Source organism: Barbus barbus, assembly GCF_936440315.1.
Source record: "Barbus barbus genome assembly, chromosome: 43".
Lineage (NCBI taxonomy): Eukaryota > Metazoa > Chordata > Actinopteri > Cypriniformes > Cyprinidae > Barbus > Barbus barbus.
Window position 1 is genome coordinate 3,000,020 of NC_136721.1, and position 26,280 is coordinate 3,026,299.

The 26,280-nt window shown below is 39.6% G+C and overlaps 1 protein-coding gene across 1 annotated transcript in view; it reads right to left on the minus strand.

Annotated features, from left to right (window-relative positions):
* LOC306862548 (gamma-aminobutyric acid receptor subunit alpha-3-like) overlaps nt 1-26,280 on the minus strand; it is a 158,285-nt gene that overhangs the window by 103,092 nt on the left and 28,913 nt on the right. The window contains exons 2-4 of the mRNA XM_079405404.1: nt 22,067-22,173; nt 6,190-6,311; nt 3,445-3,512 (exon numbers count right to left, since the gene is read on the minus strand). Of these exons, the coding sequence (XP_079261530.1) occupies nt 3,445-3,512; nt 6,190-6,311; nt 22,067-22,152 (276 nt within the window). The 5' untranslated portion in view covers nt 22,153-22,173. The remainder of the gene's footprint in view (nt 1-3,444; nt 3,513-6,189; nt 6,312-22,066; nt 22,174-26,280) is intronic.

Consider the following 26,280-nt stretch of genomic DNA (forward strand, 5'->3'; position numbering starts at 1 on the left):
TACCAAGAGGATAATGATCTGGCAAACTCTTTGAGAGGGCACTCTTCCAGTGAATGTAATGACCTGGTTGTTTGGAACTGACTCTTTTGTAACTTTTGTAACTTTTTTCCTGGTTGACTGATGAAAGCTTGTATACTCAAACTCCCAGAAAATGAACAGAATCAGACCAGAGCTTGCCTTTTCGGACAGTTCTTGCCGGTTTTGTGTGCAATATGGATTAGATGGTTAATGAATGGTCGATATTGCACAAGGTAAGTCATTAGCAACATAACTCTTACAGCTTTCAATGCACTGTCTCTCCTTGAGACCAGTCTTCCTCGAGGTATAATGTGACATTGCCAGGCCACCACAAAGACCAGTGACCGTGACTGCAGTCATAGCCTAGAGCAGCTAAAAGCTTTGACTTTATACATTGTTTCAGCTTTTTTTTTTTCTTGAGGCATCTTTTACCACTGCTATCTTCTGCTACCTGACTGATCATTCTCCCCACAGAATCTTGTCGCAAAGCCTGTATATTCTATCAGTTTCTGTGAATCTTTCATTTTAGACTTGTGATGTTGTTAGAATCAGCACTGATGTTCCCATATGCAAACCCAATGACTTGGAATCATAGGGGGTTGATGAGACGTCACATAGAGACATCAGATCACTTATTATGGACGGTTGTTTTCAGCACAATGAAAATAACTCTTGTGATGGCACAACAACAGTCTGAGATTAATGTTTACTCATTCTCTGTGTGTATGAAGGAATTTCACATTTCCACCAAACATGTTACCAATGGTCACATAAACTTTACCCTCAATACAACACAACTATTCATGATATATCATTAACAAACACTTTTCCAAATTTCACCAAATTTCACAAAGCTCACAGACTGTTGGGTTGTCCCCATCGATATGTACTATGCTATACTGACCTTGTCTCTGCTGTCTCTACTTCCAAAAAGACGACACCTCTGCAGATGCCTATGAGGATGCCCAAGATTATGGGAAGATAGAGGTTGTGTGGAACTGGCTTTTTGAGGAAGTCCATTAAGGGCACTTATTCTGTCAAGGGAGTCGATGTGGTGGCCAGTGTTGGCAGCAGTTCCATAGAAGAAGATGGTGGTGTCAAGTCAAGTCAAGTCATCTTTATTTCAAAGCAATAATGCAAACTTCATGAGACAAATTCAAAAAAAGCTGTAACGCAGCTCTAACAAGCCAATGATGTCATTATTCAGCTCAATTCAGTTCAATAGCCGTGTCAGTGTTTCAAAGTTCATCAATTATGAAACCACTTCGGTTTCAGCTATAAAGCAGCTCTACAGCAGACAATAGTGCCATTATTCAGCTCAATTCAGTTTAAGTTTTATCTACACTCGATAGTGTCAATGACATCAAATCAATCAAAATGACAGAATATTAAGTGTTTTTAATACAGGCTCATTGAAAATACCTGTGAGTGGAGCTCAAACATGCATTCAGTATGTGACTGTGGCACATTTTTACTGTCGCTTCAAGTACGTATTGCAGTGGTATAGAATTCAAATGTCCAGGGAGAATCGCTTAAAAGGTTAATGCTGTATCGTGTTGGAAAATAATACGAAAATACACCAAACCCAACCCTAAACCTACCTGATAATGTTAATGAACGCAAAAGTGATATAAAAATGCATTCACTGATGCAACCTTGCTATTTGAACTTATATGCAGGACTGAGTTGTTTTGTCTAACCGTAGTTTAACCAGATTGATATCGGAACGCTTCACCTCACAAGTGCAACACTGTATCGTGTGAGCTACTGAGTGTTATAATACCCATACATATGTGATGATAACATTCGAAAATATGTTTCCAAATCTCTCAGCAATTGTTTTGAAGTCATAACATAATATTGGGAATTGTGCAAAAATTAGGCTTTCTTAATCAAAACTCTGGTCCTATAAATCATAATTTGTGTGAAAAGACAAAGTCGTTGGAGTATGACTGCCTCTAGTGTTCATTCACAATAGCAACTGCAGGGGTTTGTATAGGTCAATTTTTTGAGTTTTGCAGAAACATAGGCACGTATGAGCCTGGGTAGCTTTAAACACCAGCTACACAAGCCAAAGGTGACAGTGGCAAGGAACCCAAATTCCATCAGGTGACAGGAGCTGGTATGTGTCAATGCTAGACTTTTGATTCCATTAGCTGGAGCGAAAAAGTCCTGGACTTCTTTATACTCCGGGAAGCAGGCGAGACGGTCACAGTGCATCACCTTCCAAAAGCATTTCTTCAGCAGTGCTTGTTACGCCACATCTCCTGTCATAGCATGACCATGCAGGGGCCAAACAATTCAGAACCTGCTGTCTGGGTTTAACGACCAAATTTACTGTCCAACCTGAAACTGACTGCTTTGGCTGTGCCTCTGTCTTCTAATTCGGTCTTGGCACCATTGCAGAGTAGGTTGAAGATAAGTCATGAGAACATACTAGGGCTCTCATCCAGAATGTGATATTCTCTCTTCAAAGCATAGATCAAAGATAATGAGTCTTTCCTTATCGCAATAGCAGCCAATTATAGCAAGCCTGCGATTTGTAGAGTCTTCTGGGTACTTCACAGCCACATTTTGGGTTGGTAACACTTACAGAACGTACTTTATGTAGGCCTACTGTAGGGCAATGTGACATTTATATTTTTGTATTCACAAAAATTATTGAAAAAGAGCTGTAGTTGTAGACTATAGAAACTTTTATATACAACTTAGATTATGTGATAAATTTCCTACTAATTGGACTTTCATAATAGCAGTTCTACTTTTTGAAGTGGAGCAATTCATAAGACATATTTGGAAATGCAGTATTTTTGAATAAACTTTATAGGTTGATTATGTTCAAATTAACCTTGATGATTATTGCGCTGTAATTTGAGTATCGTTTCATGCTCTGTATAATTTGGCAGATTGTGATGTTTTCTTCTCACTATTAGAAAATTGTGTTTCTGACAAAATACAAAGTGCTGCCACATGGCTGTGGTGATTCATCTTGCATACCAGAGCCAATTGTGTGTATGATTAAGACGCATGCATTTCTCCATGCAGTCTCGCAACCAATTATCTTCTCTCTTAAATGAGCCCATAAAGGAACACGGCTTCACACATTCACTGGGACAAAGGGAAATAAAGGATGGTACTATGTCTTCCTCCGTGGCACATTTGACAAACAAATCTTTCTAAATTTAACACCAATGAAAACATCTCCGTTTTCTCATGTGTAATCTGCCACCAATTACGTGTAACCATACCTGGTTCAAGCATAATACATTATATAAAAAAGCAATAAATCTGAGGAACAGGCAAATATTGACATAAGCAAATATGAAAATGTTAATAAATATACATAGAAAGAATGAAAGAAAGAAAAAATCCTCACGTGAACCTAATCTGTATAAAAACTTTAAGAGATAGTAAGAACACACATACCATATCGGTGTCTGATACTGGCCCGAAGCTTGTCACATAGATGTTTGTCCTCACCTCAGTCACACTTTCTGAATGAACAAAAAAACAAGGAAAGAAAGAGTATGTGTAAGAGCAGAAATAACTACTATGTGGAACAAATATTAAACTAATTTTAAAGCTATAAATCTGTAAAGACAACAATGATATATGTCTAATGTTAGCTGACCAAACTGGAAAACAGGTCTCATCGCATTCGCTTGTCAGCAGTATGAACTGATGGAAATATCTATGGAGTTTTAGTTTTAGTGTGACTTTTAACAACCTAGCCAGGTGTTTTTATTGATGTCATTTTAATATCAGAATGTCTGCTACAATTGTAGCAGCTAGATTTTAACCTTACTGAGAAAATTCAAAAATCATCTATTTGTCCTTTATGGTGGTGTGTTTGTTTTTTTTTATTTAGAGAATTCACTGGAAGAGAGATTGTCTGAATGAGAAATTGAGCGCTCATTTGCCACAGATGTGCGAGGGGCAGGACAAACATTGCCACCCTCATGTCGTCTATGGCTGGGTTCACCACTGACTAGAGGGAAGGATAATACTTAATGTAATGAACTTTGTTGTTAATAGGGATTCAGAATCAAATAATTCCACTTGGCTCACTGCAGCTCCTGGTTTAACAGCATCGTCTTTTAGTTTCAATCTTTCTGAAAATCATGCGTCGAATTGTGCCCGATTCTTACTGACCAAGTTCTCACTGACGTGGCCTGGATCATCATAAAATGCATAACGTTTATTGCTTGGTTTCTGCATAGATCTTCATTTGCCTCACTTGTTATTTACCTATTACACGTGCAAATCGGTGAGCGAGGTTAAACAGGCAGTGATGTAGAAGCAGGAGTTGATCTTCTTCTGTGGAGGCGGGGTTGTTTTGGGAGATTTTTATACTAGTTAGTATACTATATATACTAGTTAGTGATTAAAACTAATGGTAAGGGGCATTAACATTGCTGACACAAACTCTGAGAAGTTGATCAATTACTACAGACTCGGACTGATGACCAATCAGAGCAAACTGAGCTTTTTTATTAAGCCTTATGCTTTAAAGAGGCATGACTTAAAGTGCCCTTATTATGGGTTATGAAAGGTTCATATTTTGGTTTTGGGAGTCTCCAAGAATAGGTTGAGATGCATGCAAGGTCAAAAAACACTTTAATTTTCTTATAATATGCATTTATTTTTACCTTATTTGCTCAACGACTCCCAAACGATTCGCTCAACGATAAATTTTTCCAAACCCCTCCTTTGCATGACGCTAATCTGCGGTGATTGTTCGATTTCATTTAAAGCAGTGTTTGTGAGCTTTTAATGCTCTAAAAGCGGCACCTAGTGGCAAAGAATGAATTAGCATTTTCATTCAGACCATCTTGAAAATCAAGTTTTCCCAGGTCTGCACGTGCAACAAGTGGGCGGGCAATATGCTAATGTTTCATGTTGATGTCAACATGAAACGACTTGGGATTTGTTTTAAAAACAACTCGTTTCAATGATTCAGAGTTGACTCTTTCTTTTGAGAGACAATAACTTTACACACGATGCACTTTCAGATTTAAAACTTTGCAGGATGTTTTCATTCACTTCATTCATTGTGTTACACTCTGCATGAAAGATCATTAAAACAAATCCATAATAGGGGCACTTTAAAACGTGTTTCAGGCAGAGGGTGAAATAAGGTGTCGTAGCAATGTATATTATGAGAAAAATAATGTTTTCCGAACTATAAAAAAATATAAGACCCCAAAAGTAAAATTGTGAACATTTAATTGACCATAATATGGGCACTTAAAAAAATTGTCCTGTGTGTGGCATATTCTAGGCCTTTAACCATCTGAAGTAAGTCATCGTGTTCCAGTTAGCAACTTTGATGTGATGAGTACTGTAATACACATCAGCAAGTATGTAAAGCAGGATGGAAATGGAAAGATTTGATGGAGCTTGAGAGGGGTGACTGGATGGGAGCCAGGATTGTGGAGACAGCAGGACTCAGGCAGTAGAGGCGATGGAAGCCGTCCAGCTCCACAGTATCAGCCCGCAGCTCTCAGTGTGCCAATGTGACTTAGCCCATTTATCAAAAGCGTACATCTTGATTTTTGACTGCCCACAGCTGGGCTCACAATTTAGGATCTGTACTTTTAGAGGTCACAAGGGATTCACTCTGTGAGACCTCTGTGGAAGAGAAAAAATATACGCAATGGGAGATGGTCTAATGGACATCTGTGGGACATTTCTATAAATGTCATTGGGACGTACAGTAGAATATAGTGCATCGATGCTCAGCATTTAATGTGCTCTGAATCCAGAATGACCAGGGGATCCAATCAGCTTCTTCATGATGATTAAGTGAGCAATCTGCGGGTGCACCATCACAGCAGCGGTCAAGACCTTTCTTTATTTTCATCAGCCATCTTCAACACATGACGCTCCTGGGCTGCTTAAGTTTAGGATTTGTAAGCGATCTCGGGAGAGCGCTGTTCTGTGACAGATTTAGCTATTGATAAACATTACAGTGCCAAGAGAAGATGAGTAATTTCACTGTTCCAAAACACAATCTGTCATAGATCTCAGAGGTGTGAGACTTGTGCTAAGACGTGTAAATATGAAAGACAGACTGAGGAAAAACTCGCTCCATCTGCAAGCCAACGGTAAGGCCAGCATGTGAACACTGGAGACATTGAGGAAGGAAATGTGTATACGCATTTATCGTACCTCCTAGTCCGGGACGCAATCTGTTGTCATAACCATCCAGCAATCGGTCCAAGATCCGGGTAAAGATGGTGATGTTGTCTTTGCTGTCATCGGGAATAGGTTCTCTGTGACCTGTTACAGCCCTGTGGAGAAGAAAAAAGAGATTCAGGTCTCATAAAGATAGAAAAAAAAATAGAAAGAAGGTCACTAAGCAATAAGTGTCTGAAGTCATAAATAGAAGGATGGATAGAGAAGAAGAGAGATTGATTTGATTGATGGTCAACATCTTTGATCTTTCCTTCTTTGAACATGTGCTGCGATTGAAGGAAGGAGATGCAGTCATTATGAATGGGTCCAGGACAGGTCCTACAAAGAAAATAACAGCTTGACTTCATCTAACGATCAAAAAACTAAAGCCTGACCACAATTCAAATGGATCCCAGTTCATCATAAGTGATTTGTGATGTAAAATCATGTGCAGTAAGACATTCTTTGTCGAAAAATTGTTTATTGCTGTTTATCCATTAGTAAATCAAGCCAATGACTTAACAGTCAACTTCACATTGTTCCTCATAGTGGCATGAAAATTATCTGTTATTTAAATTGGGAATAAATGCAAGTAAAGAACACCCCCTTTATAATCACTGGAGCTGTCAATCTCCTCAGTTCAGCAGAAGTTTATCGGTGATGGGTTCAGCACTGTCAGTAACACTCCCATTATAATCAATGACACTGTCTACACTAAATAATTAATTACTTATTTACATTGTGAAAACAACGTGACGCGTGGCCAAGTATGGTGACCCATACTCAGAATTTGTGTGCTGCATTTAACTCGTCCAAGTGTGTGTGTGTGTGTGTGTGTATACATACACACACACACAATCCCTGGTAGACCTAAGACTCGAACCCACAACCTTTGGGTTACAAGTCTGACTCTTTATCCATCAGGCCACGACTGCCCCGTGAAGTCATGGCCACATGTAATACTTATTTTCAGTGTTAGTTATGATAAAAGCATTCATTAGAGTGCAGAAATCAAGTTGCAATGTGATCATTGCATTTGCGCGCTCAATAGACATGGCTGTGATCATGCTCACTGCTGCTAAGAGTATATCTAAATATAATTCTATAATCAATACTTTTCACAACTGGTTAATCTCAGAAACTGTGAAGGTGTAGTACGTTTTCAAAAGAGTTCTACATGTGATACTTATTTCATATGCAAATATGTAAACCAATCATAGCAGTGGATGTTTACATTGAAGTCTTAAAGGTGACAGGCCCCTTTAAACAAAGTGTTGAAATGAGAGGGCTAAAATCAGGGTAGAAAATGGCCTTTTATTTCTCAATTATTATAGTGCAGTGTTTTTGTTTTTTTATATTTTTTAATTTAGCTTCTGTAGTATTTCTTACTTGAATACCTCTGCTGTGTATAGACCTGTCTGAACAACATGCACATCATCTAAGTCAGTAGGAAAACAAGTTAAAGTTATACAAAAACAAAACAAAACAAAAAAAACAGACAGAATGACAGAGGAGTGATAGAACTAATGGAACTCCAAGTGGATTAGTGAAACCTGTCACACAATTGAATATGGCTTTGCAGAAATCCCAGCTCTGGGATTTGGCTGCATTATATCCCAAAAGTTGCAAATGCATTCTTGAAAATTCAGCCAACCCCTGGTTCTTTAATTACCTGAAATATGCAGAATAATTATGTCTTGCTGGGGCTGTGATTCCCCGATGAACAATGCAGTGGCACGATGGAGGGCGTGATAGACAGAAAGCTGACGAGATAATGAGTCCTCAATCAAGGGCTGTGCTGGAAGCGACCTTGCACCAATTACATGCTGACCTTTAAAGGCCTTAAAATAGCATGCAAAACAAGAGGTTCGTCAAAAAACACACGTGTTGCATGTAAGAGTGTTTCATAAGGTTTTGTTTAGCCCTCTTGTGGCAGCAAAAACATGACCACGTTGCTGGATAAGCTTGTTATAGATTTTCTTATCATTCTGCACAACACTGATTAGTCATTTGTGGGAAGAATGATGATGCTTCACACCTCTGACACAGAGAAATTAGTGAGCCCATATTTTTAGCTGAAATATCTTTGCACATTTATCATAACAGAATGCTATTGTTATGAAAAAAAAATCATTATATTTACATTGAAAAAGTGAAAAAACAAAAAAGCTAAACAATTTAAAGTGAAATTTTGATGTCTAATATACAGGAGTTTGGTCTTAGTGAGTGTAATTACACCGTGGAACTGTTTTTCTTTTTTTATGTCTCTTTATGAAGTTTGACATGGTGAATATAGTTACTAAAAGTGAGTAATCCAAAACTTCAGAAGTGTTTGTTGTATGATTTGTCTTTTATAACTAGTCTCACAATGGTCTGGGATGTTCCAGAAAGCACTAGAATATTGCAGAATGTTACAGAAACTTCTAGAATGTTCCCATCCTTTCAGAAGCAAAATATGTTTTAAAAACATGCAAAATTAGTACAAAACCAAGTATCTATACTAAACCAATGTTAATTCATGCTAGAAATTCTAAAACTGACCTGACCTAAATATTTAACAAATGTTGATGCTCTGTGAAAATAAATAGTACAATAATAATCAGTACCACATAATTACAGAACCATAAAACTTTAAGTGATTTTTTTTACGTTGTGCTATAATCATACCATCTAGACATAATATGATCAAATTAACAAGCTGTTCCTGAAAATAATTACATATTAAATACTACATGTTGTGCATTTTTACTCATGTAATGTCATTATAAATGCAAACTAAACAAATAAATAAAATACAATGAATGAATGAGCATGTTTTATTAATTATTACCTTATTCATATTTTATTGCATAGACCTATTAGTTCACATTTTACTTGCAGTAGTCAGCAAATTTGCTGTACTTGCTTTTATATTGCAGCACTTGTAAAAATAAATACTCTCACAATTAATATGCTTAAATTCAGTATACTGGACAATGCATATTACTCAGTATCCAATATGTAACAATTAGCATCAACAAAATGTTGTTTATTTGTAAAGTTGCCCATCTCTGGACTAAAGAGGTTAAAGAGGTTGCAATGAATGATTCTCATCTTTGCACTTTTGAAAACAGTCTCAAGAGCCCATCACAGAGATCTTCACACTGAAACATGAGCAAAAATCCTTTTACCGTTGCAGCAAGTAACAAAAGCAACAAATAACAAGCCTTTCTGTAGTGCCAGAGTGTGTTCAAGAGAGTGTTTGTGAGCTGTATTTGTACATTAGAGTACTCTGGCATATTTTGTACTGAATCATCTCAAGAGGCTGTCGACTTTATTGTGGAGCTGAAAATGCAGCAGCACGGAGAGATAAACATGGCGGAACGGCTGCCTTCAGCCGACAGCAAAGGCAGACCAGCCTCCGTCCAAAGTTAATTCATTTTCTTTGGGTTTACACCTCCTTGCAGGAAAACCCTGTCTCACCTGAGTGTGGAGGGGCTTAGCCGAAAGCATTGCAACGACTGACTGATAAGGGGCTCTTTGTATTTCTCCCACAGCTTAACGGCATACCATGTGACTGATCTATGTGTGTGTCAGCCGGCTGGTGAGGGATCAACCAGACCTGTCAGTGACGTGACATTTTGAAAGCTGATGATCTTCCCATTGTGTTGCGGTGAAGTGGTTCTGATAATTTATTCATCTCAAGAAAGCCACCCAGATGACAAATTGCAGTTATTTTTAAGTGACACTCAAGAGCACTGTTTGTATGCGGAAACTGCATCCTGTCTCATGTCATTTTCATCACCGCTCCCTTGAATATCGGCTCATTGATATTAATCAGCGGTAGATCATGCAGCCTCTTTCCGTTTACAGAAACATGGCTGTTCTATTCAGCAGCTCACAGTGTAAGTGAAAGAACAATGGAAACTGTCTATGGCCGTACTTTCTGTTGTCTGTGTTGAGGAGATAAAATGAGCTAATGCCTGATTAATTGGGGAGACGGGCTGAACATCGTGGCTCTTCATGGTGTGTCTGCACATTGGAATTTTTTGTATTACTGAATTGAAGCTAATGAACGGCTGTTACTTGCCAGAGACGCTCATCCTGTGAAGATGGCCATTCAGTGAACTCAAACCAGAGGCTTATTAAGAGGCTGCGATACAAGTCCCCCCCCCCCTGTTTCCCAGCCTTTCCAGCAGGTTTACGTAACCCTGTGAAGGCAAAAATTTAAAGGTAATTTACAGCCCATTAAAACCAGCAGAGGAGGATAAGAATGACTGCACGGTAGGGCGAAAATGAAGTGTGAAGCGACTGTCAAACTAAAAAAATACAGCTGAAGAAAGATGATACAAGCTACCAAGTTTCATTGCCCACGCATCTCTACAATACAGTCCTAAAGAAAAACCTTGGAGAACTTTCTCTTCAAATGCATTCTAGGGCTCTAGCATTCATTGTCGACCTCAAACAAACGCTTTCAACTACATCCACCTTATTTTTCAATAGACTTTTTTTTTTATTTTGGAGAAAATATGAATGGATCTGAATGCTTTTTACCATGTTGATATATGGTTGCCAGGGTGTTCTGTATGGTTCCAAAGGCACTCCTAAGTGGTTTCTAGGATATTCTGGGTGGAGCTATGCAGTTGCTTAATGGTGCATAGAAACTGAGCCCTTCAGCTCTCTAAGGGTCTGTTTACACCTGGTCACTTACATGCATTTTCTCCAAAAACGCTTTCGGGACGGATTTAAATCCGATCACTCAAAGCACTTAAGGAGGTGGTCCGGGATGCATTCCAGACGAAACTATACAAGTGTAAATGCATCTGGTTGTTGAAACCACATTTATAAATTTTACTCCTCCCAAAATGTAAAAAAAAATTAATGTTTGTGAGCATGTTAGGCTACATTAAATATTATAATCAGATATGGATGAGTATCTGAGTATCTCTTCAGCAAGCCGACATGCAACTACCACAAATTAAACTAAAAGTAAGATGCAGACGCTCAACACACAATTATTCATTGAAAGTAGTAAGACTAACTTATCTTTCCAGTGGTGATGCCGCTCTCTCTCCTGTTGCGGTCTTTGATCCTGAAATTAGCTGAGGATGAATAAAATGCAGCACATATCTGTTGCTTTTGTTGATATGAACTCTTTTAAATTTCCTTATAGCACAGGAATTAAAGATTGGATTTGTAACTATTTTGCAGAGACACATTTATTTGGCCAGGAGTAAGTGATTTTAACAAATCAGATAGCTGATCAGAGAAAACACATAAAGTGACCAGGTGTAAACAGGCCCTAGGAGATTCTTCTTCAAGACACTGCTTCTCAACTGCCTCTAAATAAATAAATACATTTTGGGTACACAATTGCTGCCAAAAAGGCAAACAAACCCAATAAACAGATATGCCAAATGTTGCTTGATTTGAGGTGACATGGTCAGTCAGATTGGTCAGGAAACGTGCATCATCTGTGTGCAGCCAAACGCAAGATATGCGTGTCCCCATCTGGTGTTATGTGAGGTGTGTGAGCTGATTGAAATTTCTCTCTCAGATGTCAGGCTGGAGTACTGGAGGATCATGGGCCCTGGCGGCATCTGCTTCATCCCTCTTCATTACCACCACATCATCCCTGCAAATAAAAAATTGACTTTTCCTCGTAACACCCTTCCTCCACCCCCATCCCAAACCTCTCCTATCAAGTTCTGTGTATTGGTATCCTTGAAACTCTCTCTCTCTCTCAATCTCTCTTTTTTTAATCATCTCTTATTCCTCTTGCTTCACCCTCTCCCTCTTTCTTATTAAGTAAGTGGGAAAGAAAAATATTCAAGAGGTCCAGATAGTAGCAAATGTGATTCATTTCACTGAGCCGCCAGTATACCGTATGTATACATACACGTAATATTTCAACAGAGTGGAGAGCGGCAAATAGACAGCGTTGAAATGAACTCCTGAATACTGTATAATGTGTTTGCACACACGGTTCAGATAATGGAAGGGGTTTTATAATGCAAGAAATTTTGTTGGAATAAAATCACCTTCGGAAGCAGAACAGATATTAATAGTATTGTTTACAGCATTTTGAATTAGTCTTTTATTACACAACAAATAGCATGACAAGGCAACATTTGCTAGAGAAAATGTTTTGGATACCAGATGGAAACAATTATGCCAAATTCATTTCATTAATGGAAATATGCACTTGGCGTTCAATTAATAACATTTACTGAATATAAAAGTAAAATGCAGGTTAAACATCTCTCAAGCACAAGAACTCTGTCAGCCCATTTATAGATTCTTGGCTTGATGACCCATAAATAAAGAGATTTGGTAGCACTATTCAAAATCAGTCTACTGACTGCATTGGCAGTAATTAATAACCTAGTAACACAGTATGTTTTCAATTTTGAATGTTGAGTAAATATTTAACTAAAACATTAATATAAAGGGGTCACATAATACAGAATCTTAATATTATGTTTCTCAAGGATAGTTTATAAAATCTGCATTTGTTTGTCACTTAATTTCAAGGGGTGTTACTGCTTGCCAAAATGGACGTAAACCCCCAGTGTGATTGGCTAGCTTCATTGCACCATATCACACACAATTGTTTTGATACTTGAAATGGCAAGCTCTATGATAAAGCCTTATATGGCTGAGCCCGAGTCAGATCTCAAGGCAGAAGAAAATGAAACAATGCAACCATTTGCAACACAAAGCAACTTAAATGTAACCAAATATTTGTTTATGGATTACAAATTTGAATGACAATATAACATTGTGTGAACAAATATTGTGTGAAAGGTTAATGAAGGTAACGGAAACATAAGTGGGGACGCCTGTGCACAACCGCAGGGTGTTTGTGAGGATTTCTGTTGTGTTGTCAGTCTCCAAACATGATCATGCAGTCACTGAATGAATGTACACTCCAGATGGGGAAGATGAGTAATTACAAAGACAAAGCAGTATGGCTTCAGACACTTTATACACTTCACACAGCACACAAGCTAAATGGACCACATTAATGTGAGTGTATTACTTCTACTTCCTAATCAATGGCTTGAGCAAAATATTGCCCATCCCTGATAAAAAGTGATTCACATTTTGGCACAATGCTATTAGCCTGTACTCACCCACCTAGTGACCTTCATTTTTTCATAGAGCATCTTCATATCTGTGACTTCTAAACTTTCAGTAAAGATCAACTGATGAAAACCTTTTGAAAACCTTTAAGAAAATGCCACACTGGCTGGATCTCTCCCATTTAAAGGTGCGTTTACACTGACAGCAATTTCATCACTGGAGTTTGCTGTAAGCAGTTTGTATTGTGGATTATAGGCGTAGTAAGTGTCCATAATGCTGACTACCTTGATGCTACCGGTGTACAACTAGTCATAGCTATTGAACATTTGATCAATGGTATGAAATGGAATGTACTGATGGAAAAAAAATAAAAAATATATATATATATAAATAAAAATGGCATCAATGAGAAGAATCCATCTGTATATGAATGTCTTCTTTATACCATTGGTAGTCGGTGCTTCGTGTCACTGTTCATCTGCTGAAAGTGTTTTTTCTTTTTTCTTACAAATCGCTGTCAGAGTGAATACCCTTATGGCTGATACTTTGCTCATCCATTGGCACAGGCTGTTTAGAAATGTATTAATTCATTCTTGTTAAGCTCTTGTTAAGTACATTTTTCATTTTACTTTCTAACATTCTGTCAGCGACATTTAACTCGTTTAATGAAACAATGACAAGCACTTATGGAAGCCAAATGCATTCAAGGCCCTATTTAGTCTCCTCTAAATTTAGTCCTCTCTGGTTTTAGGAAAATCTCTGAAGTAGTTTAAAAGAAGTTGTTCTAAAATTAGACTTAATGCGGTCTAACTTTTTTTTAAGGTTATTATTTTTTCAAAATCGTTCATTAAAAAGTTCTGTATTCCGTAGGCCACCAATGAATTATAAATCCACTAAATACATAAACTCAGAAAGAGCATATTTATGCTTGTAGTCTAAATTATTATTTTATACTTTGTGTCTCCCAGCCTCCTCCTATTTTAGCTGTATTCTTTTACAGACAGTTTGTAGCTTTCATTAGATAGCCCAACATACTCTGAGCACGCATTGATTTTCCATCCAGCTGCAGACAGGTCACGAATGCAGTGTAATATTTTATTGGAGTCTCAAATACTATTCCATTTCCTGTTATCTTGGTCTTGCGGTTTGTCATACATCACTTGTTTACTCAGTGCCTAGGTTCATGTTACATATATTCTAGTGGCAATCAATGTGAGTCATTTTAGACCAAGCAAAATTATATCACAAAAGGTTTATACTGGTTTGACAAATGACGGCATTTTAGATTATTACAAAAAAGCTTTTTTTCACACAGGGCCATGTGGGTTTGGATTTTGTTTTCCCTTCATAAAAAAAAAACCCCTTCATTTAAAAACTGCATGTTGTGTTTACTCGTGTTATCTTTGATTAATATTTAAATTTGTTTGATGACCTGAAACATTAAAGTGTGACAAACATACAAAAAAAATAAAAAATCAGGAAGGGGGTCAACACTTTTTCACACCTCTGTATATATTGTCTTTTATTTGATAGGACAGTTGTGAGACAGGAAGCAAAGTGGGAGAGAGAGGGGAGATGGGATCAGGAAAGTTCTGCGAGTCGGGACTCGAACACGGGACGCCCGAAGCGCAATGATGCTACATGTCGACTATCGGCTATCGGCATAAACGCAAATGAAAATTCATGTTAATTTTAAAATGGTGCATGTGATGAGGACAGCATGGCCATTGACACTACTACCCATCAAGCACACAGTGTGTTCCAATTTTTCCATAAATGCTCAGTGGTACTAGTTCTTTCTATATCCAGTCCATGACACCACATACTCACTATGCTGAACAGAAACAAGAAATTACTGTGATTGGGAGTAAATAGTAGAGATGCACATAAGTGCTCATACACAGCAGTCTAACTCTGCTGAAAATATACTTTGGTACCCTTATCTGACTGACACGTAGCCTAACCATCAGGACGACCCTTGCAAGAGATTTCTGATGGGCTGTGACAAATGTATCTTGCGGTTCAACTTGTGCTTGAGAATCAGACACATTAATGTTGAAGACAATGAGGAGTAATTTTAGGAAGGTCAGGCTAAGAAAAAAGTTTAAAAATAAAAAAAATAAAATAATTAATATTTTTTTTTAACTTGCTAACTGTGAATCACAATTTGAAAACAGGTGACTCTATTTGTTCTCCTTGAAAGACATGAAATAATTGTCAGATTGATTGATTTTTTTTTTTTTTTTTTTTTTAATGGAACAGTTTATTGAACTTCAGATAAAATCTATATAAAGATCACATTCAATGACAAAAACAGAAACAGCTCAGTTTTATTCAGTGGCCCAAACTTAGCAAAAATATGACATTGTGTAGTTGCTGATAGTTTACATGGCCAAAAATTAAGATGAAATTCTGATGCATCATAATATAAATCAATGATCTCTTTATAGCAGACTACTTTTATAAAATATTTAAATTCTGTTTTATTATTAAATCTCCATACTTTTCAATGTGGGGGCAAAAATAAAATAAAATAATGTACGTTCCTCAAAAGCAGGATGCATCATATTTATTGCTCAAATTTTAACAGGATTTTTTTTTCTAAAAAAAATATAAATAAATGAATAATGAATGAATGCGTGAAAGTTTGGATAATCAAGTAACTATGCATGTTGTGTCAGTATACATCATGAAACACAGACTTGTGTACCATGACCTGAAGGTGAATGTTTTTGGAATTATTCTAAAAGGCCTTTTACTTGCTAAAAAGTGCAAACTATCAATGTAAGCTTTACAGAAAATGAATGTTTCTACATTAAAATTAAGAGTGATTAGATGACAGAAGGTGTGCAGTAGATTGTATAGAACAGGTTTTGATCATGTTGATAATTTAGAAGTCTTAGAAATCTGTTATTTTCTTGCTATCTTGCTATTTTTATACTAAGATACACTCCAAAATTCACTATTTGAAATTCTCTCCTCAGTCCACCAAGACCATTTATGGATTTCAAGATGCAAAAATAATAATAATAATAAAAAAAACCCTCCTCAAACAATACATGAAAGTTTATGTCAGTGATCAAACGAAAGCCAAACACAAGAAAAATGGAAATGCGCTCAAAACAGCACTGCTGTATAAAACCTGTGATTTTCCCTCAGAGCAATTAAGAAGCAAATCAGTGGGGAGGATTAAAACATTCACGTCTGACGTCCCAATCTTGACAGGCCTTCCCGAGCTCCGCTGCACATTTATAAAGTCCTGCAGAGCACCCTGGAGAAAACGCACCACAAATCGAGGACATTTTAATAATGTCCCTAAAAAAACAAAGCTTGCTACTCAAAATGAATTAAATAATACTTGAAAGGTCTTTAAATATATTCTGAGCCACTGACAGAGAAGGATTTATGTTGAAACATGCATCGCTTTCTGTCCTTTCTCCTCCTGTGTGAACCCAAACATGCAACGTATGATATCCTTCCTCAAAATAAAAGCTCATGTTGCGGCTGAAATGAGATGCCGTTTGCTCCATGCAGTGGGATGTGACACTGATTTCCTCCGCTTGGCCTGCAACCCTTCAGAAATACCCTCTGCTGGGCCAACGGGGAGTGTAATCAGATTCCCACAAAGCCAGCTGAGACCATCAGCCACTTAACGTTTCTGATGTTGACAATGCTATTACTCAGTTTATCAACAAGTGCTGAAATGCAACAGTGAAATAGGGAAGAATATACTAGTTAATTAGCACGAGTATCGCAACATTTTAAATGTACTGAATATGCTACTTGTAATAGACAAAGACAAAATGAGTCTGCAGTGAGATGAAGCGCAATATCTTTACATAGCGTAATGTTCACTGTAGCGATGCAACTGATAAATTACCCTGGTGGAGGTGGCGAACGTTGAAACTCTTGGTAAGTGATGCACACTGAGAATTACTAAATGGACTGCTGCCCCTCAACTAGCCTTTCCCCGCAACCCTGCAACACATTAACCTTGACACAGTCACGCCAGCCATTGACAGCATGTTATTTGTCGGCTCGGTCACATCTCTGAGTGCCACCCTATCCTTCGAAAGCCTGTGAATAATGTATGCGCAATGAGCCGGAGGGAGAGCGGCCAGAAGTTTCGAAGCGATCCATATAGAAGGAGCGCAGGAGTGGCGCTCTCCCCTTCTTTGTCGGGTATTGATTTTATGTCACTTCGGACAGTTGCGTTGATACTGATTCCAAACAAAACAGACAACAAAAGAGGTTTGAGCTATCTGCAATCGTTAACTCGAGATTGCACCACAAAGGGGTGTGGGGGGGGGTGTTTTTGTGTGTGTGTGTGTGTGTGTGTGCGTGACGGAAAAGAGGTTCTGCAGCGCTTTGTCAGGAAGGCAAAACACGGGCAGCTGATTCATATGTAAAAGATGGATTGTTGCCAATAATAGTTTAATCAAGCCCTGCCTATGGGTGCACGTGCATGCAGCGAGTGATGGCTGGGATGCGTGGAGCGACTCATATTAGCTAATATGAGATATTTGTCTGTGACAACTTTATCCATTAGCAAAGTCTCCGGCCTGTGCTGTCGCAAAGCCGATTTAGAGTCATGTGATAGTATCGTTGGGCATCAGCGAGCCTGCAGGACTCATGGAGCGACAGCTGTGCTGATTCGGAGAGATACTCATGAGGTATAAGCACTCTGCTGCTCTGAAGTCTAAAGGGATTATGCCTAAACTTGGTCATGGCTCTTGCGGGCTCGCTGCATTTTCGAAAAGGCACGCACAATATCCTTGCATACGTGTCATACGTGTCATCCGTGCGGATTGCTTCTAGCTGCAGCATGGCTACTTGAAGCTGGAATCATGCGACGAAGTCAACGTCAAAGAGCTACGCTCTTGCCATTCGTGTGATTGAGGTCGCCTTGTTAGTATGCACTGAGGGTTTGAGCAAGTTTGATCTGCCATCCAGAATAGACTAATATAAGGACCTGGCAGTCAGTGTCAGTAGTCATTTAGACTTGTTTAACAACATATTTGTAGCTCAGTAAATCTCTTAAAGCTTTACAGGCAAGTATCTTTGAAGCTTGGTGGAGCAAGGCCCTGTGTTATTATTATGTTGTCTCCAACAGTGCCTCTGGTATGGCAGAGTGAGTTTGATGATGGAGACAGTGGGTTGCTGGAAGAGAGCTTGCACCATTCTTGATGCTTATTAATATGTGTAATTGCACGATCCAATTTTCAGAAACTCGCCTAAATAATGTTAAGCACATTTAATCTGTGCTAAGACATGTTGGACTTTTTTTTTTTTTTTTTGCTAACATTCACCCTAAATTTGAGCTAACATTGCTAAAATGTTATGCTAACATTCACCCTTGCTCCAGTGGCTCGCTGTGCCTCATTTCTGGGATACTTTTCTGCATTTGGGGGGAAAGAGGGTTTTATTTGTACATGCCTGGGAAGGCTGAAATTAAATTTATTTGGGAAGAGGCTAAGCAACAAAAGGCTATGGATCACAATAAAAGCTTATCAAAACCAAAAGACCCTCTCTGACTGTAAGGGAATTGGGTCAGCTGAATAAACAGCACTATTTAAGTCTCTCTCTCACTGAGAAAATGTATTCAACAAACAACAAAGTATATAGCACCATGAAGCATGCTGTAATAAGGTCCTGGTTTGTCCATTTAATAGTCTTGTTTATTCTGTTTGGTTTTTTTAATCTATATCAATTATTTACAACCAAATAATGAGCCTGTTTCTGGGACAGACCTACAAGCAGACACAAAATTCTTGATGAAACAACTTGAAGTCTCCTAGAGAACGGTACTGCATAGATTGTATTGCTCAGAGGGTGCTCAGAGGTTCATACGTTTCTCTTGAAAAACGCTTATAGCACTATTCCTCATAGGTGCAGCAAGATCAACAATGGTAGAATAGCTTGGTATAATTTGGTCTTTATTTTGAAATTAATTTGATATTTATATTGAAATTAGAGATGCATCAGCCACCACAAGGGTTACCAATTTCTAAAATTTTTTTTTTACAGTTTTACTTTTAGATCTACTACAATATAAAGCTGACTGTTTAGTTATTGGGTTTAATTACCAATGCATAGACATCAATACATGTTTTTTACAACTAATACCTGATGTTTCACACTGCAAACATCAGTGGCACATGAACAGCACTTAAATTAAGTAAGTAAATAAATAAATAAATAAAATAAAATACAAAAATGAATAATATTTGACAAAATTTCTAAAGTGAACATAGTGGTGTTAAATGCTGATTCCGTTAGCATTATCTCCAAAGGGAGCAGTAAAACTTGCCTGGCTTTTCAACATCTGAAATCATCCTCTGAAAAAAGGTGGTGTTATTTTTAATGGTGATGATGGCGTGGGGGTGAAAGGTGTTCCAGGAGACTGGTGCTGTGATGTCACACTGAATCAAATTCAGTACATTTTCTATCTGCTGACATAACGGAAAATGAATTTCTGCTTCCAAAGCAAGGACCTCACTTTCAGTGACCCCCTACTGAATATCGTGTGTGGGGGGCGCACTAAAATGAATAGCTGCTATCCTTCCTCTTTCATCTTAGATGTTTCTTTCTTCCCTCTCTTATTATCTCTCACTGTCTCTCTTGTGCATGTGTTTCTCTTTTGCTTATGTTACTGCCAGATGGAATCGGTAGATTCCAATCAATGTTCTTCTTTGACTAATTACTCTGACAAAGATGGTGAGGATCCAGATGAATAGATGCCTGCTGAGCATGCCTGGCAACACACACGCAGACGCTGTATCAAGAAACATGCCAAATATATCTTCCTAAGCAGCTAGAAATCTGCAGTATAATGATTCTCTATTAAACACTTACCAAGAGATGATCTGGTATGATGGCTTTGGATTTAGGCCACTGTTAAGGCCTAATATGCTCACTGCAGTATTATTTTTGTTATTTGTTTGAGGGGGAAAAAGAAGTTCCAAATGGCTGAACAATGTTATACTGTTTGCATATATTCCGACACCACACGCATGGCTGCGTACCCACATCCCAATAACAATAACATGCTAATAATATTTTAATATGTGCTGTGCATTATCCTCTTAATAAGATAACAAAACCACAGCACACAATGACAGCTGTGACAAAAGAGCAATTAAGAAAGCATCTGAACACAGTAATGTGGATATGTTTTGTTATGCAGGTTGAAAGTTGCTTCACATCCCGATAGCAATCACTAAGTTAAGTGGTCTAAATGTATTTATATGTATTATATCATCTGTGCAAGGTATAGACCATAAAATGTTCATCTAATCATATCTCTCGGTCTGAGGGCTACGATAGGCTGTCCTACCTACCTGTCAACTTATTTATTTGCATATCTCTGCAATACCCTTGGTACTGCAGACCGAGCAAGGATGGAAACTGATATTATTGTAATATTATGCGATTATGTATTGTAATGTTTTTCACCAGTGAATGAGACATGAGGTAGTCTGACAGTGTTGCATTGAACCAATCACGTGCCTTATAGTGTCGCTGGTTAGCCTCTGATCTGCCTATGCAAATTCATGTGTTTTGGAGGAGGTGTGGCTTTGGAGTAGAGGTCTTCACAGGTCAAAACATTCATACCCGAACCCGAAGAGACACGTAAATATTCTGCACGGAACCGACCCGGACCCGTATTTTATTTGAAAGTGGGATCCGAACCCGTGCAGACCCGAGAAATGCCTTAAATATACTACCCGGACCCGACGCGGACCTGACCATTATCCGAAAGTTGGATGCGAACCCGGCTGGGAAGACACAGACCCGACTGCATCCATCCCACAGCAAATGCTATTAAGTCAATAAACAAATAAAATAAATTGCCTTAACTACTGTTAGTAGCCCTGTCCCTGACTGCGATGCATACAATCCTCTTTGCCATTAAATTTCCCTCCATGTTTGGCTGTTCAAAGCTAGCTTTCTCTTGCTAGCCTCTCCAAAATCACCTACTCTACCTTAATGCTAGAAAGCCAATGCAGTTGTGTTTTTTTAATCATTCAAATCCCTTTTCACATTCATCTTGACTGAGGGGGAAGGACAGCCTGGTTGAGGGAGCGACGCCCAATCACACCCTTCCATGGCTTTGGCCCTGTGTCTCAACCCAACGGGCTGAACAGAAAACCTCATTTGGCTCTAATGAAACTCTAAGGAACTTCGCTTTTCCCAGATTTTGTTCGAAATGACATCACACTAGTTCATTTTTTGATTTTGCTTGGGGCCTTTATGAATAAAAGCTTGAGACACACTTGGAATGGTTCAGGAAAGACGTGTGTCATGACAGGGATCCTATTTTATGATTTAATGCTGTATTTAGTTTTTCTTAGAAGACCACTAGCTCTGGCACTTGATTGCAAACTAATAATCCCCTTTTCCTCAAAATCTCTGTCTGTATGTACGTTCACAACTCTGACATGTACGAGTGGGCTAATGAGCAGTGAAAACCAACTGGCATCACTGCAACGCAATCTAGGCTAAACTCGTCTCGGAATCCCTCAGGTTCTTCCAGTGTGAGTTTCTTTCCAGGTTTATTGAGTCACACTTGTAACCAAGCCCGCTCCACCACCAAAAATCCAATTCATGGCAGTTTGTGCGAGCGATTTACAGCCAGCTACGGTTGGCTCCAATGGCATTTTGCTGATCGTAAAAGCCCCTGCACAGTAATACAACCTTATTAATGAATGTATTAGCTGCAATGCATCCCTAGAGCCTGAAACATGGGGAAAAGAGAAAAGGTAGAGAGTTTGACTAGATGGGGAGGGTTGATGAGTCATCCTACCCGGTTTGCAAGCTGGGGTCGAAAAGCATGAGGAAGATCCACACGCAGGGGGTGCATGCTGCGAGCTTGCGGATAACGCCAGCCATATCACTCTGAGTTCTAAACGCCTGCAAAAAGAAGAGGGAAAGGAGCGTGAGAACAAGCAAATTAGAAAAATTGAGAACTTCATAATAATACAAGCTCTGTCACTTGTGCCAGTTCTGAAAGTCAAATATGAAATATTACAAAATATGAAACGCTACTCAGCTGCCTGCCACTGATGTTGACATTTTATCTGTCGATTTGAAACGTCAAAATAAATGTGCGTAGGAATTACACCCTCTGCTTCTCTGCTTATTTGTAGATGTATACATTCCACCTGTGCATCACGTGGAATGGGCCACTACTCATTGTTTCATATTATCAATCCATGAGGTGGCGCTGCTCAACTTCGTAGGATCAGTTACGTTGTTCATCATGAATTAATGTTGCCATTGCTTGTTGACATTATGGATGTTAAAAGTGCAACCCAAATTCTGGAAATGTTTTTTAAAAATTGGAATAAAATGAAAACTAAAAGATTTTCAAATCACATGAGCCAATATTGTATTCACAATAGAGCATAACAAATGTTTAAATAGAGAAAATTTACACTTTTGTCCACTAAATGAGCTAATTTCAAATTTGATGCCTGCTACAGGTCTGGTTGAGGTACAGGGCAACAAAGGGCTGAAAAAGCAATACATTTTGAAAAGATTCTGCTGGGAGAACATCTAGCAACTAATTAAGTTAATTGACATAAGGTCTGTAACATGATTTGCTTTAAAAGGGTTAGAGAGGTAGAGTCTCTCAGAAGTAAAGATGGGCAGAGGCTCTCCAATCTGTGAAAGAGTGTGGAAAAAGATTGTGGAAAACTTCAAAAACAATGTTCCTCAACGTCAAATTGCAAAGGTTTTGCAAATCTCATAATCTACAGTGTATAACATGATCAAAAAATTCAGAGAAACTGGAGTAATCTCTGTGCGTAAGAAACTGGAGTAATCTCTGTCCTTTGTTGGATGCCCGTGGTCTTCGGGCCCTCAGATTACACTGCATGACTCATTGGCATGTTTCTGTCATTGACATTACTACTGTAAATGGGCACAGGAATACTTCCAGAAACCACTGTCGGTAAACATAATCCGCCATGCCATCTGCAGATGCCAACCAAAGCTCTATCATGCAAAAAAGAAGCCATATGTGAACATGGTCCAGAGGCGCTGTCGTGTCCTGTGAGCCAAGGCTCATTTAAAATGGACTGTTTCAAAGTGGAAAAGTGTTCTATGATCAGAAGAGTCCAAATTTGACATTCTTGTTGGAAATCACGAACAAAGGTTTTAGAGCAACATATGCTCCCCTCCAGACGACATCTTCAGCAGGGCAATGCAACAAACCACATACTGCAGCTATTACAACAGCATGGCTTCGTAGTAGAAGAGTCCAGGTGCTGAATTGGCCTGCCTGCAGTCCAGGTCTTTCACCTATAGAAAACATTTGGCGCATCATTAAACAAAAAATACGTCAAAGATGACCACAAACTCTTCAGCAGGTGGAAACCTAAGTCAGGCAAGAATGGGACCAAATTCCAACACCAAAACTCCAGAAACTCATAGCCTCAATGCCCAGACGTCTTCAAACTGTTTTGAAAAGAAGAGGACATGCTACATGATGGTAAACACGCCCCCGTCCCAACTATTTTGAGACCTGTAGCAGGCATCAAATTTGAAATTAGCTCATTTTGTGCATAAAAATTTAAAATTTCTCAGTTTAAACATTTGTTATGTTATATATGTTCTATTGTGAATAAAATACTGGCTCGTGATTTGAAAGTCTTTAATTGTTTTCAAATTTAAAAAACATGCCAACATTCCCAGAATTCGGTTTGGTAAAACAGATTACAACCATTTTTTCAGAGCTGTCCAAATAACTCTTTAATTGTCACGGTGTGGTGCAAGAGTGAACGCACAAAGAAGAAGAATAACGATAAACAGTCTTTAATAATCCACATAAGGCTAATCCAACACAGGAAGGCAGCAAACAAACGTACACATAGATGAGACCAGAACGAAGAAACATAGAACTGAATGCAACTTATATGGGGAACGTAAATGAGGATAATTGACAAGGAACACCTGAACATAATGACACAATCAAGGGGAGACAGAAACTAGGTCAAAGAACACGAGGAATGTAATGAAAACAAACACAAAAGTCCATAAGGTGTTACATTTCGCCCCCCTCCCAGAAGGCACAACCCCGCGCCGTAGAGAAGAAAGGAGACAGAAGGATGGCAAAAGGTTGGTACAAACAGGCAGGAGGAGGTTCAGGAGGTGGCCAGATGACCGGGAGGAGGACGATAAACAGAGTCCAGGGTGGTGATGGAGGAAGGAGCCAGGGATGAAAGAGCAGGAGCCAGGGCGGATCAGACCGAGGGAGCAGCCAGGACGAAGACAGGAGGGACTTGGAGCAGGAGGAGCCCAATGGGACCCAGGCCACAGCCATGATGGTGGCCCATGGTGGAGCCGACGGAGGGAGGAGCCATGGTGGAAGAAGGGCTGACGACTCCAGGGGGCTGACCGACAGCGGCGGAGCAGGTGGTGGAGGAGCCCGAGGCGGAGAGAGCCGATAAGCCAGGGCGACACAGAGGATCCGGAGGGCCAAGGCGGAGCAGATGGCGCCAGTGGGGATCTGGAAGGCCGCGGTGGAGCCAGAGCGACTGAGGACCGAGCTGGAGCCAAAGGGAAGGAGGAGCCTGACAAAGCCGGAGGGATGCAGCCGGAGGAGTGGAGTCCTGAGGCGGCAGATAGTCGACGAAAGACCAAGGTGGAGCCGGAGGAACGAGGGAGCCCAGCAGAGCTGGTGGACTGATGGGCCACGGCAGAGAGGAGGGAGCTAGGAGCCACGGTGGAGCCACTGGGTTGAAGGGCCGAGGCGGAGTCCAGGACTCAGAGGCTGGAGGCGGAGACAAGGGATCCTCCAGCCATGACGCCGATGGAGACTGGCAGACCCGTGGCAAATCCAGCACACAGATGGTGGGCTGAGGATGAGCAGAGGGGCTGACAAGTGACAGTGGTGTCGATGGTGAAACAGGGATGACAGGAGGATGCAGGAGAGGTAACCCTCTACCTAATCCAAATAGGTAGAAGGTTCAGGGATGGTGTGCACCACCCATACATACCATATTGCGACTCTCAACACTGGGAGTGCGGTAGACAGGGGAAAGACATCTGTGGTTGTTTCTGGGCATGCAGAAAGTTCAGAGCAGACAGAGGGTTCACATGAAGGCAGGAGAAGAGGGAGCATGTCTGCATATATATTCCAATTACAGTCTCCTGGGCTCAGCTCAGCCATGGTGCATTGGGCGGAGCTACCCTCTGCGCTCTCGTTGTCCATGATGCTCTCCCCTGTGGCTCTTCAATTGTGGAGGGCTTATGCTCAACGCTGCGGGGTGATGTTGGGCTGGGCTCTGGGTCTGACTGCGAGACGTCTGTGAGGTGTTGCTGGACACTGATGTTACAGTCTACATCCGCTTCGTCTGCTGTGATTGTGGATCCACTCACCCACAGCGCAAAATGGATTTTTATTGATTTTAATTGATTTAAAATTGATTGTCTTTAAGGGTCCAGTGCGGATCTCCCATGGGTAGGACGAAGCAGATTTCATCATCCAGACCACACCGGAATCCCTCCATCAAACAGATATGGTTGCAGCTGTCACGATTGCAGGTGTTGAGAAACTCCTCAACATAGTCCTTCAGATTATGGCCGTCTTGGAATATAAAGAGCGTCCTCCCATCCAGCAGTGTGCTGCCCCTCCTTGGGGCAATGTTAATAGATGCAATGTTCATGAATAAAACAAAAATAAATAAACTGAAACACTTACAAAAAAGAGAAACAAAATGCGGGGAAAACGCCACGTCCTGTTTATGGTCCGCTCTTCTGGGACATTGTGGTGCAGGAGTGTATGCACAAAGAACAATAATAATGATAAACATTCTTTAATAATGCACATAAGGGTAATCCATCACAGGAAGGCAGCAAACACACGTACACATAGACGTGACCGGACGAATAAACACAGAACTGAATGCAACTTATATGTGGAACATAAAAGAGGATAATTGACAAGGAAGACCTGAACATAATGACACAATCAAGGGGAGACAGAAACTAGGTCAAAGAACACAAGGGATGAAA